Source organism: Eptesicus fuscus, chromosome 14 (genome assembly GCF_027574615.1).
Source record: "Eptesicus fuscus isolate TK198812 chromosome 14, DD_ASM_mEF_20220401, whole genome shotgun sequence".
In the NCBI taxonomy this organism is placed as follows: domain Eukaryota; kingdom Metazoa; phylum Chordata; class Mammalia; order Chiroptera; family Vespertilionidae; genus Eptesicus; species Eptesicus fuscus.
Genome location: NC_072486.1, coordinates 23513461 through 23538552, shown reverse-complemented (window position 1 = coordinate 23538552; position 25092 = coordinate 23513461). Strand labels below are relative to the sequence as shown.

General features: G+C 40.7%; 1 protein-coding gene across 11 annotated transcripts in view; it reads left to right on the top strand.

Moving 5' to 3' along the window:
- The window catches only part of UMAD1 (UBAP1-MVB12-associated (UMA) domain containing 1), a 247124-nt gene that overhangs the window by 158442 nt on the left and 63590 nt on the right, over positions 1-25092 (top strand). For 6 of the 11 annotated variants that reach the window (XR_008558143.1, XM_054726486.1, XM_054726481.1 and 3 more), the window contains exon 4: positions 19328-19542. Coding sequence is in view for 10 of the 11 variants with exons in the window: in XM_054726486.1 (XP_054582461.1) it covers positions 19328-19542 (215 nt within the window). In the remaining variant the exon portion in view is untranslated. Of the gene's footprint in view, positions 1-545; positions 707-19327; positions 19710-20579; positions 21249-25092 lie in introns of those variants that run through there. The other 5 variants (XM_028156529.2, XM_028156572.2, XM_054726480.1 and 2 more) reach the window with 3 other exon arrangements.

Here is a 25092-nt window from a genome sequence, read left to right as displayed (position 1 = left end):
AAAACAAAAGTGAAGGAATAGCATCAACTGGGTAAAATTTTGGGCAAGGGAAAATATTTTTGTGTTCCTCTCAGTCGTTATGTACTCAGAATTTTTAAGTTGTTTTTAAACTTGTAATTTCTTTACTTTTTCTAGTTGATGATCCAGATATTTTATCTTTTCAAGCATTTATGAAAAAAAATTTTTAACTACATCACTTTAATCAGTTTTTGTTTAGTTATTAGTTCAAAGCAATTAAATAAATAGGAAGTAAAATACAGTCCTGGGCCTTTTTCAAACAACTGTACACTTTGAGCATGAAAGCACAACTTTGATTTGTGCTACTTTGGGTATAAATAGTGATGATGTACTTCCCTTTTTTTTTTCATATTTAAGGGTCCACCCAGGAGTTTGCAACTATATTGAGTCCCGGAAATGTTCTCATCCACTTTTCTTGCCTGTGATATAATCTCTTAGCATAGTTGGTTCAAAAATAATCATGTTAAATGGGCCCAGATCATGTGTTTGAGCCTGTTAAAGCTACCTTTTCTGTTTCCTGAGAACAGATTGCAGACCAGGTCCCAGCCACCTGGCACTTTCTCGCCACTGCTTACCAAGTGCCGTGGACTAGAGAATGTGGACAGTTTCATGCAGTCAGGCCTGTCCCTGGACAATTGGCCACAGAGGGCTTGTCTCAGAAACAGTCGCCGTCATTGAACAAAGGACAGTATGTACTTACTTTAAGTTCTAAAATTTAACTAAAATATATCTGGTTAAAGTAAAAAATGTTATTTTAAAAATATTCAGGGTCACAGCAATGCTTTTAGGGATTAAAATAGTCTAAACAGTGGGTAATTTCGGGGTTTCTGAGATCCACGTAGAATTAGCATTTCCAGCTGAATATAAAAATGGCAATACACTCAATGTTATTTCTACCCTCCCCCCCCAAAATTGGTATTTTCCACATTCTATGTGTTTTTATTTGTTTTGTTTTGAGAGGGAAAGCATGATCATTAGGAAAGTATTCTACAACCCTTTCTGAAGAATATACATTTTGGACTTTGGAAACAATTGCATTGCATTTAAAAGGTATGAAGTGAAGTTCCTCAGATTGTGCTGGATTTGGGAGGCAGCACAGAATAGTGACCAAGAGTCCAATTCCAGAGTTAGACACAGTCCTCTATGTTTCAATATTTCCCATCTGTTAAATGGAGAGGGAAATAGTGCCTACATCAGAAAGGAAAAATTAAATGAGATAACATAGGTAAAGAGCTTAGAACAGTGGCTGGCAAGTAAGTGATCATTAAATGTGAACTGCAGGTGTGGTAGTAGAAATAGGTGCACTATCACAGCTGTAAGACAGATGCAAAATGAAGTTGATGAAATTAGTATCCGTAGTAACTCTTACAATTTACTTAGTGTATAGCAGGGCTTATAATCTAAACCCTTATTTCCACCCTCATGAGTGGCCCATGAATGATTCGGTTTCTTCAGAGAATTCCTAATATCAGCTTACCTGCAAAAAAGGCATGCAAGGGAAAACTAGCTCTGTTGGACTCTGAGTGTGGATTCTGCACATGTAAGAACACTTTTAGAAATTACAGGTGCTCATTTTGAGGCCACTTTGGCAATGGAAGCCATAGCAATTGTTTCCAGAAGACTAAAGGAACATCTGTACTGGACTAGGATCTGAAAATCCACTACCTAGAACCTGTGTTGAAACAGCAGACCTTTGAAAACTAGCATTCAGGTGACCAAGGACCACCATGCAGATGGCTGGCTGGGTCCTACAGACTTCCATGAGGCTACTTCTCCCACCTTTTGTGAGCCTCTCTGTTCCCTGGTATGGCCATCATGAAAACCCAGGTGACTCATGGCGAAGTTGCCTGGGGGCCAAAAAAGGAACTACATGGGGCTCTCTCCTGGCACATCCATAACCTGTCAGTTAGGATATGGGTTATGCTCACACTTTCTCTGATAGCCAGTCATGCCCACCTCCAGTATATCTCCCATACACATAAACAGCTCAGGAAAATTCCACTTTGCCACCTACTGTTTGTGATATTAAATACAACTCTCCAAATTTCCTAGAGATTTCTAATGAAAATACTAGTAAGCCACTACACAACTGGGCCAGCAATCTTCAAAGTACGCAGTACCTTTGGTATTCTCTACCCAAGTTCAGCTCCTACAACTAAATTTGCTTTTTTCAAGTACTGACATTCCAGATATTTTAATTGTTTAATTTATTATTATTCTGATTGTAACACTAATTAAAATAATTTTCCTACAACTATATATGCAGATATACAATGAGTGGCCAGATTATTATGACCTCTGAACGCATAATAATCTGGCCACTCAGTGTATATCCTATATAATAAAAGGCTAATATGCAAATTGTCCCCTTGACCAGGAGTTTGACCAGCAGGCAGGCTGGCCAACCGCCCATGTCCCCTCCCCCTGGCCAGGCTGGCCGGACCCCACCCATGCACGAATTCATGAATTCATGCACTGGGCCTCTAATATATATACACACACACATATACAAACACACACACACACACACACACACACAGAGTGGCCAGATTATGCGTTCAGAGATCATAATAATCTGGCCACTCAGTGTATAGGACTTCATCACTATTGTGGTCTCTGGTCTGAAAAAAATACATTCTGGGATCTTAATTATAACGGTGATTTTTAGGCCATAACTTGTTGGAAAGTTGGCACCTGTCTGCATGTTTCTTATAATAATCAAGAGCAGTGTGAAGTTAGGTATTCCTCATTGATCTCAATCCTTTTCATAACCTTGGGACTGTCCTTCGGAGTTTTTTCTCAAGATGTATACCCATCAGTTGATACTTTCTTTTAGAGTTATCATTTATATTGATTTCAGTGTTGTTTCCTTAAGAATGTTTACTAATGCAGGAGGTTTGGGGTCTCAGTCTACTTGGAATCCTGGCACTTCAGAGCTGAATCATCGGGCCCAGTGGTCTCTTATTGCAGAGGAGTTAATGGAACACAGAAAGGTTAAATGACTACTTAAGGCCACAAGATTGTGATAGAGGCAGGAGACATTAGGATTTGGATCTGGTGCTCTTTCTAGCAAGCCTTACAGATTAATTTTCAATTGATGTGTTACAGTATATATTCTGATAATTACCTTTCTCCTGAAAAAGGATGACTTAAAAATTGATTATACATTAGTCAACTTTTCTATTGTTGATCTAAAAGCATTTTTTCAATCATACTGTCTTTTATTTTTTTAGAAATTCCAAAGTCCCTTACATAAAGTTTGTCACTCTGTTGAGGCATTTAAATTTTTTAAATTAAATTTATTAAGCTATGTGAGTTTTAAATGTCCCTCCTGATTTTTTGGACATGATTGTGGCCTTTCATTTTTAAACATTTCTTAGTGTTATTCACTCTCTCTTTTGCTGAGTAGGCTTTGCACAAGAGCAGGTAATGGCATCTTGTACCCTTATATGAACACGAAAGAATTACAGCACAGAGTTCCAGTATGGGTAGACGCTCTTAGAGATTATAGAACTGTTTTAAGCAGGATTGAAATGCCATCAATTATACTTGGATTTTAATTCATAAAATATTAAGTTAGCAAGGCCTACTTTAATTATGATTTTTAAAGCCAAAGTGTGTATAAAAAAAGTGTATAAAAATTTATTATACCTAAACAAATTTATAATTCAAATAACCATAGTTTATTTCCCTCACTTTAGGCTATTGCTAACTTTCTTCCATATACTTAAATATTCTATATTCCTATATTCATTGAACCCTAACAATCCTTTTAGAGTTATTTTCAGGTTTTTCACTTAGCTCATTTTACTCTAGTTTAAAAATATTATCCTACAATAGCCAAAAGGTAGAAACAACCCAAATGTCTATCAGTAAATGTATGGATAAACAAAATATAACATATAATATTATTCAGCCTTAAAATGGAACGAAATTCTGATACGTGATATATCATATATGATCCCTGAAAACCTACTAAGTGAAGTAAGCCAGATACTAAAGGACAAACATCTATGATTCCATTTATATGAGGTACCTAAAACAGGCAAATTGGTAAAAAGTGTAATGAACAGAGGTAAAAAGATAGTGTGATAGATGGAGAGTTGTTCAAATGGTAGAGAGTTTCTGTTTGGGATGATGAAAAAGTTCTAGAGATAAATAGTGGTGATAATTACACAACACTGCACATGTATTCAGTGCCACTGAATTCTACACTAAAAATGATTAAGATGCTACATTTTGTGTTGTATTTTACCACAATAAAACAATTTTTCTGAGTTAGCTATGTGAAATACTAGGACTCTGCTCTGTGTGTGCAGCCAGGGACTCAGCCTCCTGCATTCCGAATAGCCCCTTCCTTCTCACTGGGTGGAGAAAACACAGCTGTATTTACTTTTCCAACCCCATCTTCTATTTTGAAATACTACCTTTTTGCAAATGAGAGCCAAGGTCAAGTGACAGAGCTTTCTGCTCACCTCTTCAGTTTTCCAAACACTGTTTTTCTAGTGGAGTTCTGGGTTAGGTGCTGCAAGTGTGGGTGATACTATTACTCATGTGCCCTCGGAGTGGAATTTAATTAGCCTGCCTTCATAATTAGGTATGATGCATTTCCTTTCACTTCCATTTGTATATGAAAATGTACAGTTGTGCATTCACCAACTGTAGTATTTCCAAGTGTTTGGACTATTCCACACACTAAATTCAAATTACAATGAAAATAAGGCCTTTCTTAAAGAATTCCTTGTTTCCTCAGATTAGAAAGATATTTATATGTAGGGTGAATGTGAGATCCTACTGATAATGGTCTTTTATTTCTGGCTATGGATACGACAATTCTAAGTGCATACTAAAAATTATATGTTTATGTTTTTTGAATTAATGGTGGAAACTTTGACAAAATATAAACTCTTCAGTATAAATTAAAAGCAGCAAAAACAGATCAGCTTTCTGTCCTAAAACAACAACCTTAACATGAAATAATTATTTTGTTTTTTATAATATCAAAATGTTTGTTAATATGTATTATATTTAGGTTATGGATTTGTCAAATGTTCATTTTATCAAAGTATATACCAAAAAATAACAAAAACCCAGCATGTAGGTATCACTTAGTATTTTTTATTTACTTTTAGTATTTCCTACAAGTAGCCTATGCTATTTATTTCCATTCACTCAATATCATAAAAGTGATATCTATTTAACAAATTATATAAAAACACCAGTATAATATTTTTATATTTTCTTACCAGCTTTAAAAATAGAAAGCATTTCATTTCCTTTCTTATTATATATGCAGTTGGTTGATGTACTTTGTTTTACAAAATGAAAATTAATCATTTGAGTGAAATTAATATTCAGTATGCTGAGGAGATGTGCAAGATAATTTTTCATTGTTTTCTTTTGAAATTATCTTGGAAATGTATGATCTTGTTGCACTGCATTCTGAAGAAGTTGAATAGATATTTTAAATAAATAGAGCTATATAAATGGGAAGTTAAATAGACTCTAGTGTGACTAAAATTCATCAGAACTGTGTTGTACATAATAAACTTGAATTCATGCACAAAAGCTTAAGCCATTGTGTAACCTTGGCTGTGATCGGATGCTACAGTCTTCTAAGTTATTGTATATTGTATCTAGCCTGGTAGATTTAACCTAGTAATGAGATGCTTACTTGAACTGTTCCTTTAAACTCAGTTTCTGTGGTGGCACAGTCTGTAATTTTTGGACCTTCATCTTCCAGCCCAGATAACACTTGTCCATAGAGAAATTGTTCAACTTAAGCCCTTAAAAAACAACAACCAAACACATAAGCTTTAAAATATTTACCTTGATGATGGCCTGAATACCAGAGGGACAGCATGGATTATAACTGAGGAGACCCAGAGTACAAGTCTCTGCCAATTAGTAGTGGTGTGACCTTACACAGTCACTAAACTTTGAGCCTCAGAAGATGAGAATAGAAACAATAGCCTCCCTATCAAATTTAGTGGGTTGTGAGGCTCAAATGAAATAAAGTGTGAAATTACTTCAAAAACAAATGTTGGTTGTTATTTTTCCAAGATTCTGGTTAGAACATCGCTGATCCCACAGACTTAACTGGATTATAAAATACATAAAATCATACCAATAAGTTAATAGAGTATTATATGACATGTAAGCTTTTAAAGCCAATGGTTTGATATATTTTTAAATTTCCAGATCATTTAACATCTGCATGACTTGTTTTGTTTTTATTTTGGTACTAGAGGCCCGGTGCACGAAATTCGTGCATGGGGGAGGGGCAGGGTCCCCTCAGCCCAGCCTGCACCTTCTCCAATCCGGGACCCCTTAGGGGATGTCCAACTGCCAGTTTAGGCCTGATCCCCAGGCAGTCAGACATCCCTCTCACAATCCTGGACTGCTGGCTCCCAACTGCTCGCCTGCCTGCCTGCCTGATCAGCCCTAACTGCCTCTGCCTGCCGCCCTGATCGCCCCTAACTGCTCCACCCCTGCCAGCCTGGTTGCCCCCAAATGCCCCACCTGCTGGCCTGGTCTCCCCACGCAGCCTGCTGCTCGGTCGTTTGGTTGTCCCTCACTAACCCCCCTGCTGACCTGGTCACCCCACACAGCCTGTTTGGTCATCCATTCGGTTGCGATGGTCGCTTAGGCTTTTATATATATATAGATGGTTAATATGTCTCTGTTTTGATATGAATGAGTTGCTTTGGGAACTGGAAACTGGTGGGGTTTTGGTGTCCTAATAAAGGGCATCCCTTTTTCTCACCTGCATCCTTATCTAATCTATATATATATAAAAGGCTAAGTGACCAATCAACCAGCCGGTACATATGACGTACACTGGCAATTTAAAAATAAACGTTGACTTGTGCATGCACGATACATATAAAGCTCTCACTGGTGCCAATCGCACTTGTGTTTTAATTATATACTGTTTTGACATGTAATTTTTTGCAGTAACATAATTACTACACGAATCTTTCTTCTAATTAATTTCCTTTCAATGTGCACGAATCCATGCACCAGGCCACTAGTGGAGAAATAAGACCAAAGGGCCAGCAGACCGAGAACCAAAATGGCTCCTTTCTGACTGATGAGCACCAGTTGGAGGAGGCAGGTTAGTATAATAGCTGAAATGGATTCCACAACCTCCTTAACCCATGTCTACACTTGTGAGGAAGGTTTACCTCAACACAGCACACACTGTGTTTACTTGTCTTCCCTCATCCAGGCAGAAAGAGACTTTCTCCAGGTCTTGGGTCCTTGGGTGGTTTAGCTCCCCCTTCTAGAAAGGGGGACTCTGCGCTGTCGTCCACCAACCATGTAACTCAGTCTGCCTCCTTGGGGAGGAACAGGGGCGGAGCCAGAAGGCCAGTAAGCTTAGAGAAAAACCCCTCCATGGAAACCAGAGAAGTAAGAAAGAGGCTGAACAGAAATTCAACCATCCCCTCTCCTACCCCCTTTTTAGCTCTCATCTCTGAGGCTTTTCTCCCCTTGCAGTGCATACCTAGTCCTGCCACCCTGTTGCTGGCCTTTTCCCCATACTCCTGCCTCCAAACATAGGCTACACTCCAACTCCTTCAGACTGGACTGCACAGTTGTGGAGAAATACTGGATCCTGGGAGAGAAGAGTGTGTAAGGCAGGCTGATGTTATAGACTGATTGAGGCCCCACACCCACATTCTTAGGTTGAAATTAATCCCCAATGTGAGGGTATTTGGAGGTGGGGCCTTTGGGAGGTGATTAGGTCATGAGGGTGTAGTCCTCCTAGATGGGATTCGTGTCTTTATAAAAGGCCCCAGAGAGCTCCCTGGCCCGTTCTGCCCGGTGACATTAAAGCAAAAAGAGAGCCATCTATGCACTAGGAGCAGGCCCTCGCCAGACACTGAGTCGGCTACAACCACATCTTGAGCTTCTCAGGCTCCAGAACGGAGAAAAGAAGTTTGTTGGGTACAAGCCATCCAGTCTATGGTTGTGCTATTTATTATTTTAAGTAGTAGCCTGAACAGACTAAGACAGTTGATTAAGGGGAATGTGGAGCACATAAGGTGAACCTCTGGTAAATATATTTCCCCAACAGTTTCGTCAGCATTGTAGCAGGACCTATTAAATTTCCTTTGGGAGACATATTTGTGATGATGTTCATTTGGCAAGTCAAGAACAACCCATCTCATTCTTTAGGAAATAAATGTATCTGGGGTCTCAAACCAGTTTTTGTTCTGTCTATACTAGTATTTAATACCATCCACGGTTCACCACGTTGGTAAAAACAGTTGGTAAAATCTTGTTAGGGGAAAAAAACAAACAGATGCAGAAATCTAGGGTCAACATAATGACTCCTAGCTTATTCTGAATAAATTCGAATATAAAGTTTAGGGAGAAATTTAATTTTAGTAATTGGATAACCCTGTGTCGATCACCTGCTATGAACCAGGCATTGCTCTGATTGGGAGGGAAATGGAGAAGAAAGCTCTTTCCTCACGCTTTGCACTGCCCATAGTTTCAGGAGGGCGCAGAGAACTCTATTCCAGGATGATACATGCTGTGAGAGCTGTGCACAGGCTGTTATGGGAACACATGGACAGGCAGGCAGCCCAGGTTTGAAGAGTTACTTCAGGAAATCTTTCTAAAAGAGTCTTGCTGTACATCCTAAAGCACAAGTTTAAGTGGGTGAGAAGAAGAAGAGAGAAAGATGTCCTAGTTTAGGCAAAAGTAATTGAGTGAGCCTGGCATATTTGGATAGTAGCAAATAGCTTGGTGTGGATGGAGTAGAGTTTAGGGAATGGTGATAAAAGAAATTGGGGGGTAACAAGGCTAGATCATACCTTTTGTACTATGATAAGGAGCTTTTTTTTTTTTTTTTTCTCCAAAGGCACCTAGGAGTTTTATCCAATGACAGGGAGGGAAAAAGTAGTGTACGGGGAAGAAGGCCATGTGCAGAAAACTCATGCGACATTCAAGCAGGAGACTACAGTGGCCTGAAATGAGAGAACAGTGGGCCTGCAAAGACAGATGAAACTTAGGAGATATTAAGAACATCAAAATCAGTAGGACTCAGTCCTTTACTGGATGGAGGAAGTGACATGCCAGGGAAAGAAGTCAACAATAATTCAGGTTTGTGTGTTGGGCAACTTATTGGTTCCCTCCACCAACACGGGAACTATAGAAGACCATTCAGTAAGTTGGGGGGTATTGCTAGGAAGGAGAAGAGAACCAGGTTTAGAACACATTGTGTTTAAGATTCCTATGGAATATCCAAAAAGAAAATGTATAACAGGAGTTGAATATATGGGCTAGGAGTTCTAGACAGAAATCTGGGTTTGAGATTGGAGAGTGTGCATGCACACACACATTTATCTACATACTCACTCACCTTTGGGGAGAGGAGGATAGGGCAGTTGGAACCATGGATGTGGATAAGCTCATCCTGGTAGGTGTGTTGAGACTAAAGAATAAAGGAGCAGAAACAAGGCCCTAGAGAATACCATCACCTCAAAAAGAGGAAAAACTAAGAAGTGGCACAAAAACCAAGAAATAAAAACATAGTCGCCAGTTTTAAGCAGGACAAAGCGATCATAAAAGATTAGCACTTCAAAAACTCTGAGTTTAGCAAAAAAAGAAAGTGATTATTAGTAACGGTGGAGAAGCAGTGTCGGTAGAGGGGCAGGGATGAAGGCAGATGGCAGCGGGTGAGGAGTGAAGGGTGGTGCCCACCGTGGTCTCGGCCTGGTGTGAGCAGCAGCAGAGCTGGTGCGGGAGTGCAGTGGGTGCGATGGCAGTGGCCGTACAGACACGGCGGGTTTTCTGTAACTGGGGCATTGATCATATGAAAGATTAGCAATCAGGAGATGCCTTCTCACTGACGCACCCGTGTCCTTGAAGAGTGGGGACAGGGTGGATGTGCAGCACCAGCGAGGGGTAAGATGACGGGGGAGGGCACCTGGCCCGGGTGGCGAGGGAAGCACAGATGGGTGCAAATGCAGATACGTTTTTTGGGTGGGGCAGGTTGAGGAGATCCTCACCTGATGGTCAAGTAGGAGGCAAGCCCACCTGCTGACAGCGAGGAGGAAGTGGTCACGTAGGGATAAGAGAAGGTGTGAAATATTCCTGTGAAGAAGCGGGGAGGCCTGCTGGGAAAATATGAGATTTCTGATCAGCTTAAGGGGAGGGATCATAAACTTCTATAAACTAATTAAAAAAAATTTTTTTTTGTTTTTTAAAGAAAATCACTGGAATAGTCTTTTGTTTTTTCAAAACTAGCACAAACAGGATCCCACATTGAACACTGTTTCTTGCTGGTTCCTTTCCTAAAATGCTCTCTTCCCTCCTTCCACCGCCCCCCACTCCAGTTGGCTGGGACAGATTTTCCGGCTTCAGTCAGGCCACGTTTCCAAGAAAGATGAACAGATTACAGAAGCAAGTGCCAGCCCTTACTTCCCCTTCTGCACTCGCATCCATTCAGCTGGAGTTCTGAAAAGAGGAAGTCAGAACTTTTTTTTATTTTTATTTTTTAAGAAAGATGAGAGAAGCAGGCAGCACAAGGAGGTGGAAATACTGAGGGGAGAAGAAGAGGAAAGGGAACCAACATTGAAATAAAAACCACACATGAGCCAAAATTTAAAGTGAAATGATATCCCAGATCAGGAAGTTAAAGGAAGAAGGAAATTCTCTACTTGCTAACCTAGTCGCTTAGTTTGCTAATCAAATACATGGCATTTGGAGCCCAGGGTACACGGAACACGTAGATTTTCCGTGAATTCCGCTTTCTCCCACTAATTTATCTCTGCCAGGGGTAAAGTGTTCTGGGCTTTTCTTTGTTTCTTTGGCCTAACCCCGCAATTTAAAAATCAAGTCTGGGGTGCCTAGAGTATCTGAGAAACGAGGGGAACAGGTTCATTGCCATAACTATCTGGTGAGCACTTGTTATGTATACAACAAACTACGGTTCTGGGTAGTGAGGATTTGCAGAAAAATCAGAAAGTCTCTACCACTGCAACGTAATTTCTCACAAGTGAAAGGAGACTATTGCTCAGGACTTACGTAGGTGTAAGTCCTCTGGCTTTTCTCAGCTAGCCAGACATTTATTAGCGACCAGCTTCTTAGGAAAAATAAGCCTGAGGACGGCCTTACTTGTGCCATTGCTTCTATCACCTTTTCCTCTTGTCCCCTGATGCTTCTGACTCAGATTTGCACCGCAGCCCTCCCCCATCAAGAAGCTGATGTAATGCAAGCAGATAACCAGTTGAAGCCAGAATAGAATGGATAGTTATCTGGGGAGATAAAGTGACAGTGTTGCCTGTGCAGGCTGCTGTTCAAAGGAACATGTCTTTTATCTATAGACATTAGGATTTAAAGGCATAGCTCTTCTTACTACAACGCATCTCCTAAAAACATGCTTGGTATAGCTACCATCTTTGCATGTCAATTGAATATGGTGGGTGGGTGTTTTATACCTGCTTCCATGTTCTTTTAATAGGTTCTATTACTGTCTTGGTTAAGGCTGGTTTCTACGTTTTAATGCTTCAAAAATTTGCTTTTATAGGACACTGTTTCATCTCTACTTATCTAAGGCATGGGATGCAGGAGGAAAAAGCAGGGTGTTATAAAAGATGCCAACCATAGGTGATGTTCCTGTTAATAAAATGTTCATATGTTAGTCAGATATGGCCAAGTAGATGAGGTTTCCAAATTGTTAGTGGGTTTGCAAAGTTGGCGGCCCTTCACAGACTTCATGGTGGTGGTTGGGGCTTTTGTGCCAGGAAAAGGGAAGTTGTCTGTTCTTAAAGCTGCATTTCCTCGCTTTATACACCCAAGAGTGAGGCTCACGGGGATGCCGCTGACCTGCTGCTGCCCCAGGGAGGTGACTTCACTAAACTGTGTGATGTGCCCTTTATTCTTAGAACGTGCTTTCTCTAAGCTCGGAGAAGATTTCATAGACTCAGCCTCATGACTCTTTACAGCCCCTCTAAAATCAGGGGAGGAATAGTGTCTGTACAGCTCTTCGAATGATTTGAGACACAGATAACAGAATGTGAGGAACCAGATAAACTTGGCCAGTCCATTTTGTAACAGGTTGACTGATGAACAAAATTTGATTTTTATACAAACATGAAAACAGCTAATTATAAATTTTGCTTGTTGTAATGATATTGATAAGGAAATTTATTTTCTCCTTGCCATTAAAAAAGAGCCATTCTGTCATGGTATACCCATCTTTAAACCATGTAAGGGCAAATGCTCATTTGAAACAGAAGTATTAGAGCTAGATTATATGAAGGAAATTATACTCAGGAACATTATCATAGCAGCATTTCTGTGAGCAGGGTTACTCATAAAAATAATGAACATGTTTTATGAATATAATATTTGAAGTAATTTTTAAAAATCTGGCTATTAACCATAAGGTTAATTGATTCTTTTCTTCTTGCTCTTTTGTGGTTAACATACTCATTCTTCCTTTTAAAGACCCATTTTGTTATGCAAATGAAAAAAATTGGAAGACTTTGTGTCTAAGAGAGAGGGCTGCTTTCTGCAGGGGAGCCAGCACCTGTCTCAGCACTCAGCCCCCACCTCTGCTCCCACTGGCTGCCAAGCTAGAGACTTGGTGATCAGGGTTAGTGGGTGTGGGGTCCTTGAATGTTGACTCACATTCTCTTTGTGACTTGCTCTTGCTTTGCCTGATAATGTCTCCCTTTCCAGCTCTCAGCATGCCAGCAGCAGCTGCATCATGGCACTCACCCTGCTGCCAAGAGGGCAGGCAGGCTCCGTGGAGACTGTAACAGTGCACTCCAGCCAACTGTTGGAGGTGGGTGCCGGGCAGTGCATGCAGCACAGCTGAGAGCCAGGCCCTTCTAGAAGGCACTGGGGGCAGCACTTTGTCCATGGAATTGTTAAAGTCAGTTTAATTTTTGGAAACTTTTTTATTATGGAAGGTTTTCAAACGTAAACAAAGGCAGAAAAGAATACGGCAGTGTCTCCCCATATACCTTCCTTTTCTCTGTTTCAGCAACGACCAGTCATAGACTGTTTTGTTTCACTGTCCATGGTGAATCTACAGAAAACTGGTAGATTCATTTCCAGGGATAAAAGCTCTATTAAATTACAGTTGCTTTTCTATCTTCCTTCAGTCTAAGATCTGTCACCTTAATGAGTTTCTGTCCTTTCTTCCAAAAGGTAAAAGATATTAGAGTCTTTTTTTCCTTTCTCATTTAAGCCAAGATATGCTATGTAAGAATGGTCATATTCTCTCATTTAAGCCAAGATATGCTATGTAAGAATGGTCATATTCTCTAAGTCTCAAGGCTTTGTTCATTCAGTCCGCCAACCTCTCCAGAGCATAGACATATGCAGGTAACATGTCTTAGAGCATTATAGGTCACTGGGTTTGATTTTCAGTCTTACCACAGACAAGCTGTGTAATCTGGAACAACTTCCTTAACCTTTCTGTGCCCCGGTGTCCTCTTGTTTTTAACATGGGACTAATAGTGCACACCCCACAAAGCTATAAAACTCAAATGAGTGAATACATTTAAACAGCCTAGATGGACCCCCGCACAAAGTAAGTGTTCAGTAAATGCCAGTGGCTGTCATCAACATGTTTTGTCCCTCACCACTCACTTTACAGAACAGAGGACTGAGGCCAGCCCAGGTGGATGAAGTGACCCCCTCTGGTCCTATGGCTGTTTTATCAAGGAGAACTGGAACAGGAAACCACATCTCAATTCCCCTATTATTCTAGATACTAGAGGTCTGGTGCACGGATTCGGTTGGGTCCCTCGGCCTGGCCTGCGCCCTCGCAATCTGGGATCCCTTGGGGGATGTCCGAGAGCTGATTTCGGCCTGATCCCCACAGGCCAGGACAAGGGACCCCATGGATTTGTGCACCGGGCCTCTAGTGTGCATATAAGATCTTTGATTAATCTGCCCCCATCCCTCTCCTCCCCCTTCCCTCTGAGATTCATCAGTCTGTTCCATGTTTCCATACCTCTAGTTTCCGCTCCTGTTTTGAGGGTCTGCTGGTCACTTAGGCTTTTATATATATATACTAGAGGCCTGGTGCATGAAATTCGTATACGGAGGGGGGTTGTCCCTCAGCCCAGCCTGCACCCTCTCCAATCTGGGACCCCTTGAGGGATGTCCGACTGCCCGTTTAGGCCCAGTCCTACCGGTAAGATCGGGCCTAAACGGGCAGTCGGACATCCCTCTCACAATCCAGGACTGCTGGCTCCCAACTGCTCGCCTGCCTGCCTTCCTGATTGCCCCTAACTGCTTCTGCCTGCCTGATCACCCCCTAACCACTCCCCTGCCAGCCGGTTTGCCCCCAAATTCCCTCCTCTGCCAGCCTGGTCACCCCTAACTGCCCTCCCCTGCAGGCTTGATCGCCCACAACTGCCCTCCCTTGCAGGCCTGGTCCCTCACAACTGCCCTCCCCTGTTGGCCATCTTGAGGTGGCCAACTTGTGTCCACATGGGGGCAGCCATCTTGTGTGTTGGAGTGATGATCAATTTGCATACTGCTCTTTTATTAGATAGGATAGAGGCCTGGTGCATGGGTGGGGGCAGGCTGGTTTTCCCTGAAGGGTGTACTGGATCAGGGTGGGGGTTCCCTTGGGGCATGGGGCGGCCTGGGCGAGGGGCCTGTGGTGGTTTGCAGGCCGGCCATGCCCCCTGGAGATCCAAGCGAGGCTCTGTTATCTGGGGTTTATTTATCTTCTACAATTGAAACTTTGTAGCCTGGAGTGGAGCCAAGCCTTCTGCTCCCTTTGTGGCGGCAGCCATTTCTGTTGGGATTTATGTATCTTCTATAATTGAAAGTTTGTAGCCTTAAGTGGAGGCCTGGGCAGGCCAGGGTGTGCGGAAAGCTTGGCTTCCTCCATTGCTGGGGGCAACCCACGCCGCCTCCTCTCTCCAGCTCCGTGGCTGCTGTCATTTCTGTTAGCATTTATTTAACCCTACCAGACCTGAGGCCCTGAACCTAACTGTCCCCTTAAACCACACAAAGTCAATTTAAACACATGGGGGCAGACATTTGCAATGGCTAACCATGAGGTTTGACCACGAGTGGTTGGTTATTTTTAGTTTGTGACGCATTTTTTTCACGTACTAGGCAAAGTACCGAAAATTAGGTACAGGGGTATAGCGGCAGATTCGGAAATTACCGAAAAATCGGTACAGTGGTCTGGTAGGGTTAACTTCTATCATTGAAACTTTGTAGCCTTAAGTGGAGGCCTGGGCTGGCCAGGGTGTGCAGAAAGCTTGGCTTCCTCCATTGCTGGGCAAACCCAAACCTCCCTCCTGCTCTGTGGCTGCAGCCATCTTGGCTGGGGTAAATTTGCATGCTCGCTCCTGATTGGCTAGTGGGCGGGGCTTTGTAGGTGTAGCGGAGTGATGGTTAATTTGCATATTACTCTTTTATTAGATAGGACTAGAGGCCTGGTGCACAAAATTCGTGCACTTGGAGGGGGTTCCCCCAGCCCAGCTTGCGCCCTCTTGCAGAACAGGAGCTCCACGATGGATCGCCCTGCAGAGGGAGGCCCCGCCCACCCACTGTAGTGCTGTTGGCCCAGTAGCCTGGGCCTCCTTCTTTGGGGTAATTGATCACAGAAGCCCCCCCTCCCCTGATCGCCCTGCCGGCTGGTGGCCTGGGCCTCCCTCTACAGGGTGATCATGGGGCGATGGCGGGGCCCCCTACCAATCACATCGCACCTGCCTTGGCTGGCCTGGTGCCACTGCGTGTCTAGCGTGGTCGTCCAGACAGTTGTTCTGCTATTTGGCCATTCAATTGATTTGCATTTTATGCTTTTTTTATATATAGATATATATATATAGATATATAGTTTGACATAGCCTTGTCCTCAATTATATTCTGGAAGAATGATTTGTAAGAGAACAGGAAGAGGATTAATGAAGGCATGAACAAATAAATATTGCTGCTTGGAGTTAAACCTTAGAAGTTGTGTGTTTAGACAGCAGAGTGCTTTAGTGGAGAAGGTGAGATTTCAGGGATACTTTTGTTTAAGAAGGGAGGTGATTTGGCTAATGAAACTGGAGAATATTTTGTACACAGGAAGAAGAAGAAAGTTCAAGTATAGTGTGAGATGAACAGACCCAGGGAACATTTGCACCTGAGATTAGAGAGAAGGCAGGATATAAAGAAGGTGGTAAGATTATTCAAACCAACAGTGAATGCCAAAAACAAGAGATGAGTGGATCTGAGACTTCAAGTGGGAGCTAACATTTGAAAGCTGTAACATGTGGTAAGCACTGTTCTACTCATGAACATTATTTAACCCTCATAACAATCCTATGAAATAGGCATTATTATTGATCTCATTATACAGTTAAGGAAACTGAGGCACAGAGAGGTTAAATACCTTGCCCGAGGCCATTTGCAGGAGACCTCGGGTTTGCACCGACTCTGTCTGGCTCTGGGCCCTGTGCATACTCAGTCTTGACACTGTATATGGGGAAGCCCTTTAGAGAGGCTGGAACTCTGGCATCATTCCTCACTGATAGGTGTGCCGTCGGCTGACCCGAGGACAATTATTTAAGTCCCAGTTCGGTTTCAGTAGGCAGGTTCTGTCCACTGCATAAGGAACTTTCTAATAATTGTCATCCCAGAGTGCACTTAATTCTGTTCTGTTTGCAATCCTAAGCAAGCACTCTGTTTTATTTTCACACAAGGTATAAGACAATGGGATAGGGATGTGTTTAGGGATAAGGATGAATTAACTTTGGATAATTCTTGAGGACCTCTGCTCTGTGTTGGGGGTGCCTAAGAGATAGCAATTCCTCCTCTACGGAATCTCCATTACCTTTTCCTTTCTTATGACATTCTTCTCATTAGCCCATGGACTGCCATTATTCTCCCAATTTAGAAACCAGAAACTAAGATCTCACTGACCCCACATTCCTTTCCAGCCCATGTCCCACATCTCTTTTCCCACTTATGGCACAATGTCTTGGAAAAATTGTCTGTTCTCATATTTGTCTTCACTTTTCTTTCTGACCATACCCTTTAAAAAAAAATTGATTTCACAGAGAAAGGGAGAGGGAGAGAGAGAAAGAAACATTAATGATGAGAAACAACCATTGATCAGCTGCCTCCTGGGGATTGAGCCCACAACCCGGGCTGACCAGGAATTGAACCATGACCTCCTGGTTCAAAGGTTGACATGCAACCACTGAGCCACTCGGGCTGGGCCTGACCATACCCTTTCAAACAAGCACCAAGAAGACTTTCTCTACCAGATCTTTCTCCCCCATTCCAACTGCATTATAACCCCTGCCTATTAGCAGCTCCACTTGGATGTCCGGTAGGCACCTGGAATGACCAAAACAGAACTCTGGGTCTTCCTGCTTAGGCCCAAAACTCTGACTTCATCCTGACTCCACTCTGCTCTTGTATCCCACATCCTTTTCATCCGTAAATCCTGTTGGCCTTATCCTCAAAGTCTATCCAAAATCCAACCGTTCATCTCGCCTTGATTATCACAACCCTAATCCACGCTGCAGTCATCTCTCTTACCCAGCTGCTGCTTCCTGGCCGCCAGACCCCACTACCTACTGTCAATACGGCAACCAAAGTGATCATTTTATGTCATCAGTCTGAATGTATCTCCTTTGTGATAAGTTCTTTTTATCCCATGCAACAATATGGATGAATCTCCTGTATAGAAGCCAGAAACAAAAGAGTTCATACTATAGGATTACCTTCATTTAAATATAAAAATAGGTAAACCAATCTGTACTGTTAGAAGTCAGGATGGTGACAGAAAGCACTGAGGGCTGCTGGGGGGCTTGTCATTTCTGTCCCTTGATCTGGGTGCTGTAAACTTCCAATGTACCCTTTCTGTGTGTACTTTATACTTCCATAAAAAGTTTTTCAAAATTATTTCTTAAACAGAAAATCATTCTTCTCTAGACTTAGAGATAAGGAATTTATCAGTATTTTAACCATCATAATGTAAACCCCACGCAGGCAAAATCTTGTCTGCTTGCATCCAACCAATAAATATTTACTGAGCACCAGGCACTGGTCTGGGCATTTTGAGATACAGCAGGGAACACGAGAGACAAAACCCCCTTAGGTTCCTGAGGGATTATAATGCGGATGAAGTATATAACATAGAACACGGTGCTAAGGGGTGTGCAGAGTAAAAGAGCAGGGAAAAGAGATAGGGAGTGGTGGAGGGGAAGAGAGGAGGGGGCAGGACACAGTTTGAATAAGATGGTCAGGAAAGCTTTGTTGAGAAGGTGGCATTTGGACCAATACTTGGAAGGAGGTGAGAGAAGGGGCCCAATGTATATTTGGCAGCAGAACCTCCTGGGTAGCAGGACTGGAAAGCACAGGCCTGAGGCAGAAGCAGGCTGGGCACACAGGAGCAACAGCAAGGAGGCAGTGAGGCACTGGGGCCAGGTCTCCAGGGCCTTGTAGGCCTCTGTAAAGACTCCAGAGTTTTATTTTGTGTGAGACCAGGTGGTGATGGGAGAGTAAATTTTTGCCTAAACTGGTTTTATTTCGGTTTCAGCCACTTTTAGTGGCAGGTGGTTTATTCTCATTGCTGTAAATATACTTCAATTTATCCATTGTACTTACTATTGATGGACACTTAGTTTCTACTTTGGACACCCTACTGCATGTCTTTTGGTAAACTACTGTATGCATGGTTTACCAATTCTTTGTATCTGAATAACTTAAGTAACATGTTAGTTCCTATGAAAGTCAGACAATCAGTCAATAAGCATGACACACATTAGAAGTAAACTCTCAGGCAGGTATTAGGATAAGATAATCGAGTATGCAAGGCAGAGAGTACAATGACATGTCAACTAGATTGCTGCCCTCAAGGACCCTCGAGTCTAGATGGGGATGAGACATATGCATGTGAAACAGCTACTGGCAAGGACACGTATATAGGAAATGCGAAATAATATCCCAGGCAGTTTGCTCCATAATCTTTCTGAAGTGGGCAAGGTCACTTTGGACTGTGTTGATATAAGGGGAATTCACAGGGAATCTGGCAATTCTGAAGAGCCTGAAAGCATACACCAGGTTTGGCAAAGCAGACAGACTTTGTAGACATCACTGGGCTAGAGAAATAGCAAGAGGGGGTCATGGAGGGTCAGAGTAGGGTTTAGGATTCATTTTAAAGCCTGGTAGAGCTCTATGTACAAGTAAAGCAAATAGCTACATTGTGATCTGGGAATACTTACCTATTCCCCCATTTCTCTATCATTGTGCCACATTTACCATCACTGAACCTCCAAGGCCATAGGTCTAAATGATTTGAATATATGTGTATTTTTAGACTGGCAAAGAAAACTCATCCATTGGGACTGTAGCAGGCCCTGGGGCAGAAACTAAGGCAGGCCAGCTTCTGGAAAACAGCTCATTCATGGCCGAGCTTCTGAGCGACGTGCCCTTCACCTTGGCCCCGCATGTGCTGGCTGTGCAGGGCACCATCAGTGACCTTCCAGACCACCTGCTCACCTGTGACGTCAGCGAAAACTTATCACGGTTTTGGTATGATTTTACTCTTGAAAATTCAGTGCTCTGTGATTCATAAGTTTTTATATTTGTACCTTAAAACAAAAGTTTGCCATTGTATTTAACCTGTTTGATGTTCTTTGCCATTTCACTGTCTAAAAGCCCTCAGGATCATAAAAGCAAGGATCATAAAGTAAAGAACAGTATGTTCATTGCTCTTTCTTTCAGAATAAAGTACATTTGTATAAAAATTGAGCTTAAGTACTACTTTCCGCCAAATAATAAATATAAAAATTAGGTAATCATAGTTTTATGAAAGGAGTAGATTCCTTCAACCAGGCTCTCAAAATACAACACCTCAAGTTGATCTTAGCAGAACTGTGAAAAAGAGCGATGGCATTTTCCTCGGTTACCACAAGTCTGAAGTCTGCCCTGAGAGGGAGTGTGAATTCTCTGCTCTGGTTTAGAGGAAGCTTGAGTAAATATTATTCCCTTTCTTATCCCACAGTGTCTATGAATGAGTTCAGGAAAAAAATAAATTGTGCCAGTTAGCTTAATTTCTTCATTCTTGATATAGACACCGATGTGGAAATGGAAAACTTTTCCTAAAAAGCAGGGGGAGTTTGCTGATATCAGAATCTCTGGCTGCTGTTTCTCTGAGTGATGCACTAAGTTTCCATACACCCATGGCAGTCCTGTGCACCTTGAGTGCTCCCTGTGTTCCTGCCTTGGCTTCTGCCTGGATGCTTCTTCGGAAGGTGCTCCCTCACCAGCTTCCCCAAGAACTCTCCCTGCTTCTGCCTCAGGGGGCATCCGTGCTGCTGACCACATAGGGTCCCAGTTCAGGAAGAGATCCACATTTCCTTTCAACCTCTCTGCCTCCCAAAGAGAAACATCTCATGATGATACATATTATCGCTAACACCCTTAGTTAGCAATCTGTTGGCCACAATACAAATGGAAATGCTTTACTGCTAGAAAAACTGAAATCAACTCATTTCCAATTAGAGTACAGGCAAAACACCTAGATGTCACTTTTAGCTATTGAATATCCATTATTTATTCCAAAACAGAAAAGAACTGCCATTGGTCAATAAACTGCAAAGGAAGAGGTAAACTGTGACAGAGTGTTTTCTGTGCCATGTAAAATTTTAATCACATTAGTTCTGAAGAGTACAATATAGTTTATTAATTCTGTGCCAAACTTTTAGAATATTTTTCACAAAGATAGAGTGCTATAGCAAAACTGAACACTGTGCAAAAAGGTATATAAATTATTCAAATTTTAATGTGTTGTGCATGTTTAATAAATGTGGCATGTTCTTGATAAAAATACTATGTTATTTACAAGATAAAGGAACATTTCTATTGAAAAAAATGTGTCATTTACAAATAATGTTACCATATGAGGTAAATGGTTAAATTAGATCTTGACATAGTTTTCTTAAAAAGAAATATGACTTATTACTAACACAAATATGAACATTTTATAGCAGTTTTTGTGAAAGCTCAGCCTTTTAAATATCCATGTTAATATATCTTAAAGCTAAATGTAAGCATGTCATCAATTTACTAATATATATATTAAATTTTGTCTCAAATACTTATACATTTTATTTATATTTATGTCTATTGTGTTATAAATATGCTTATACATATTTTCACTTGTTAAAAATGTTATATTTGAATAAGTATGAATAAAAATAAACTGATATTTTTATTAATTTCAGATCCAAAACTGATTTTCTTTGCATTATTCATGTCTGAAAGTCATTGATTCTTTAGGAGACAAATATTTAAGTAAATAGTTTGTATACTGTAGAGAAAAGTATGAAGTTTCTTCTTACATGTTAAGTCTTAAGTAATAATATTGAAAATGGTAAGATCACTCACTAATTCTGGCAGGACTGAAGGATTTGAGAGAAATCACATGAACATCTCCAGATAGATTCCATCACAAGATTTAATAAGCTCAGTGTTAATAACTGATTATTAACAAAAAGATGTGGAAATGGCCATTTTAATGTTCTCATCCTGTATACAAATCATGTTCCTATTTTAAAACTGGAAGAAAACAGAAGTCATCCAGCCAACTCTATCTAACCCAAGAGAAACTTGAAGCCTAGAAAGGTTAAATGACTTAAGTCAGCTCGTTGTTGATACACATTTACTTGAGTAGTATTAATAACGGTAGTATAACTTGTCAGAAAGCTATATGCTGAGGTGGGGAAGGGCTCAGGCATTGGAGGCAGGCAGGTTGTAGTGGCTCCCTCGCTTACAAGCTGTGGGCCTTTGAGTCAGTGCCCTAACTTCCGGTGTCCTTGGTTCCCTTGCCTGTTAAATAGTAATTGTGTGCACCTTGCAGGGTTGTGCTTTTAGATGGTGCATGTCAAAGGCCAGGCAGTGCAGAGCTGTAAACATTATCAGTGTTCAAGGAAAGGGAACTGTTAGAATTCTCATTACTAACCACACACATACCAAGGTCTAATGAAATGCAAAATATGAATTAACTGGAGTTTTTAAAGGGTAATATAAAAAATAGCTACCTACATTTATTGTATATCCCTCCCACCCATTATTATTTTCTATATTTAGCACTACCTCATGAAAAATATTCCTAAAATACGTTAGTTGACTCTTCTGCAGTTCCTTCGCTAAGAGTTCCATAGCGAACACTTTTTTTTCTCCTATTATCAAGCAGTATGGTTTTTACTCCCTCTCCCCCCCTTAACAAATGATCATTATAAAGTACTGTAAGTATGGAATGTACAAATGATCTTACTAATCCTATTTTTATCCCTAAAATATATGCAGAAAGTTGCATGTATTTTTCCCCCAGCTTTTTAAAAATGGCATTTACATCCTTTCCTGGAAACAGAATTGGAGAGGCAATTCTGACAATTTATTATTCTAGTTAATTAAATTGTGATTAACTGAACTTTAAAAATTATATAATTAAATGTTAATAAAAGCACGTTTCTTATTAACAAGAAACCCCACAGTCATTTTTTAAAAAATATTCATTGACACCAACACTTTCTTCCCCTTTCTCAAAGTAAAATGATAAATTGAAAACAGTATGAAAAAATATCTAAAATTCTGAGAAACCTAATTTTTCATAATTATAAAGGAAAAATAGGAAGTAGAAAATAATCTCATCCTTATTCTAAAACAGTGGCCCATCAGACTTTATCCCTTTACCTCTCCTGACAACAATTGATCAGTAAATGAATATTGCCCTCTGTAACCTAGCAAAGAATGTGCTACCTTCAGAGATTAATGCATTGTCCTATTAATCGTGTCATTAATAACATTCACAAGAAATTTTAGTGTATTGGATAGATGGCTGAAGGATTAATATCTTTTAAAGCTATTGAGAAATATGGGCTTGTAGACATTTATCTTTTGAGCACTGTGTCATATTGCTAAGGCCATGACCTAAATATTATTGGGAAATCTAAAACTCTCGGAATTGGTCTGACTCCATTCATACTACAGGGTCCTGAAAGGTAAAGTATTCCTATGCATCAGGGAAATGACTCTTGATGCCATATGGTTTGGTGGATAGGTGTGGGTGAAAAAGAAAGATGTATTGATTGAAGCAGAGGATCCGTTAAACTTGATATCTCAATGTTAACCATTTTTAATTTAAATAAAATTGTAATTTTAGAATAATTTTGTATTATAGAAAAATTACAAAAATAGTGAAACATTCTTGAATACCTCTCATCTAGTTTCTCCTATTTGCTACAACTAAGGAACCAACATTGGGACATTATTATTAACTAAAATCCACCCTCCATTCCAATTTCACATTTTTCTCCTAATGTCCTTTTTTTCTTCCAGCATCCCATCTGGTATAATAACTTATACTTAGTCATTCTTAGGCTCCTTTTGGCTTTACAATCTCAGACTTTTATTTATGTATTATTATTTTTAGTGACTGACAGTTCATGGAGTCTTGTCAGATTTTGTAGGATGTCCCTCAACTCTGATTTATTTAATGTCTTTCACATGGTTAGACTATGGTTATGCGTTTTGGGGCAAATATTACAAAGGTGAACTGCCCTTCAATGAGATCGTATCATATCAAAGGTACATGCTGTCAACATGACCTCATTGCTGATGTTAACCTGTATCAAGTGGCCAAGGTAGTGTTTGCCAGGTCTCCCCACTGTCATGTAACTCTGCCCCTCCCCTTTTTATACACTACTCTTTGGTATTCAATTGAAAAGCATAGCCCACAGTCAAGGGGTAGGGAATTATACTCCACATTCTTGAGGGGTTAGTAGAGATATAAGTTATTTGAATTTCTTCTGTATGAGATATATCTCTTTTCTCCAATTTAATTATTCATTTATTTATATTGGGATTCCAAATCTAAAGCATATCTCTCGGTGGCCAAGAGATATGTTTACATTATTAGAAAGTTAAAGAAAATTTGGAACTATTTACATGGTGCAGATGAATACCATTTGAGGTTGGATATGATGATATATTCTATAATTTCCTCAGAATTAATCTTCCTATAAATATCAGATACATTTCTTTATAACTTGTCATGACTATAACTATATTCAAAACAGACCTTCCTTTTGGGGCCACAAGTGTTGCACTGTAAGTGAAGCCCTCGTAGATACTTGACCTTTTCCTATCTTATTCCCACGATTGCATCTTACCCATAATGCTATTCTTCAAGTGGTGAAGAGGCAAGGTTCTAATATAATCATTTTCCTCTTTAAAGAATCTAGATAACTCATGATACACAGAGCTTTTCTCTACAGTAGATGGCTTTCTTTAGTAATAGCAAAAACAAAGTTGCAGCTCCTTAAGATTCTAAGAGGAGAAATGGTTCATTTTCTCCTTTAAAAAGTAGCTTCAAGAAGCAGCATAAGAAAACTAAGTTTTCTTTCAGAGGGCAGAAGTGCCCCCAAGGAACTCTTTGTACTTCTGATTAACCAAAACTCAACTGTATGCTAAACCAAACTTGATGTCATCCCATTTCACGGGGTCGGGGAAACAATCCAAGTAAATAGTGTTTTATTTTATCCTTGAAAGAAACCTGAATATAGTTCTTTGTCGAGAATTTTCCCAGTCCAATTTTCACTCCTACAAAGGAAATAAATTCCTTACAATCAAAGGTAAGGCAAAGGATAATTGCATCCAGAACAACCCATCAATAGGCTAACTCCACACCAGCCTACAGACAGCTTGTTAGTTACAACCCAGGCCAGAGAGGGAAGCAGACAATAGACCATTTCAGAGGTCAGTTAAGGAGACGACGTCCCACTTGGGACTGCTGCCAGGGACGTAGAATCCAGTGTCTGACATCTGGGGTTGCAGCTGTGAAGTCTGCCCCTTGTGTGGCCACAGGTGTTGACTATAACTCAGAAATATAGAAGGAGGAACAGGATAATGTCGGTTTCAGTGTGCATATGTGTATTTATGTGTATGGTTTTTCTTTTCTGTTTTTCAAAAATGTACATAATTTATTTTGTTTCAGAATTAATGTATTTCTTCATAATGGCAAGGAACATTTGGGAGGCTAACAAAAAAGGAGCTTTTGTTCATGAACAAGGGCAAAAC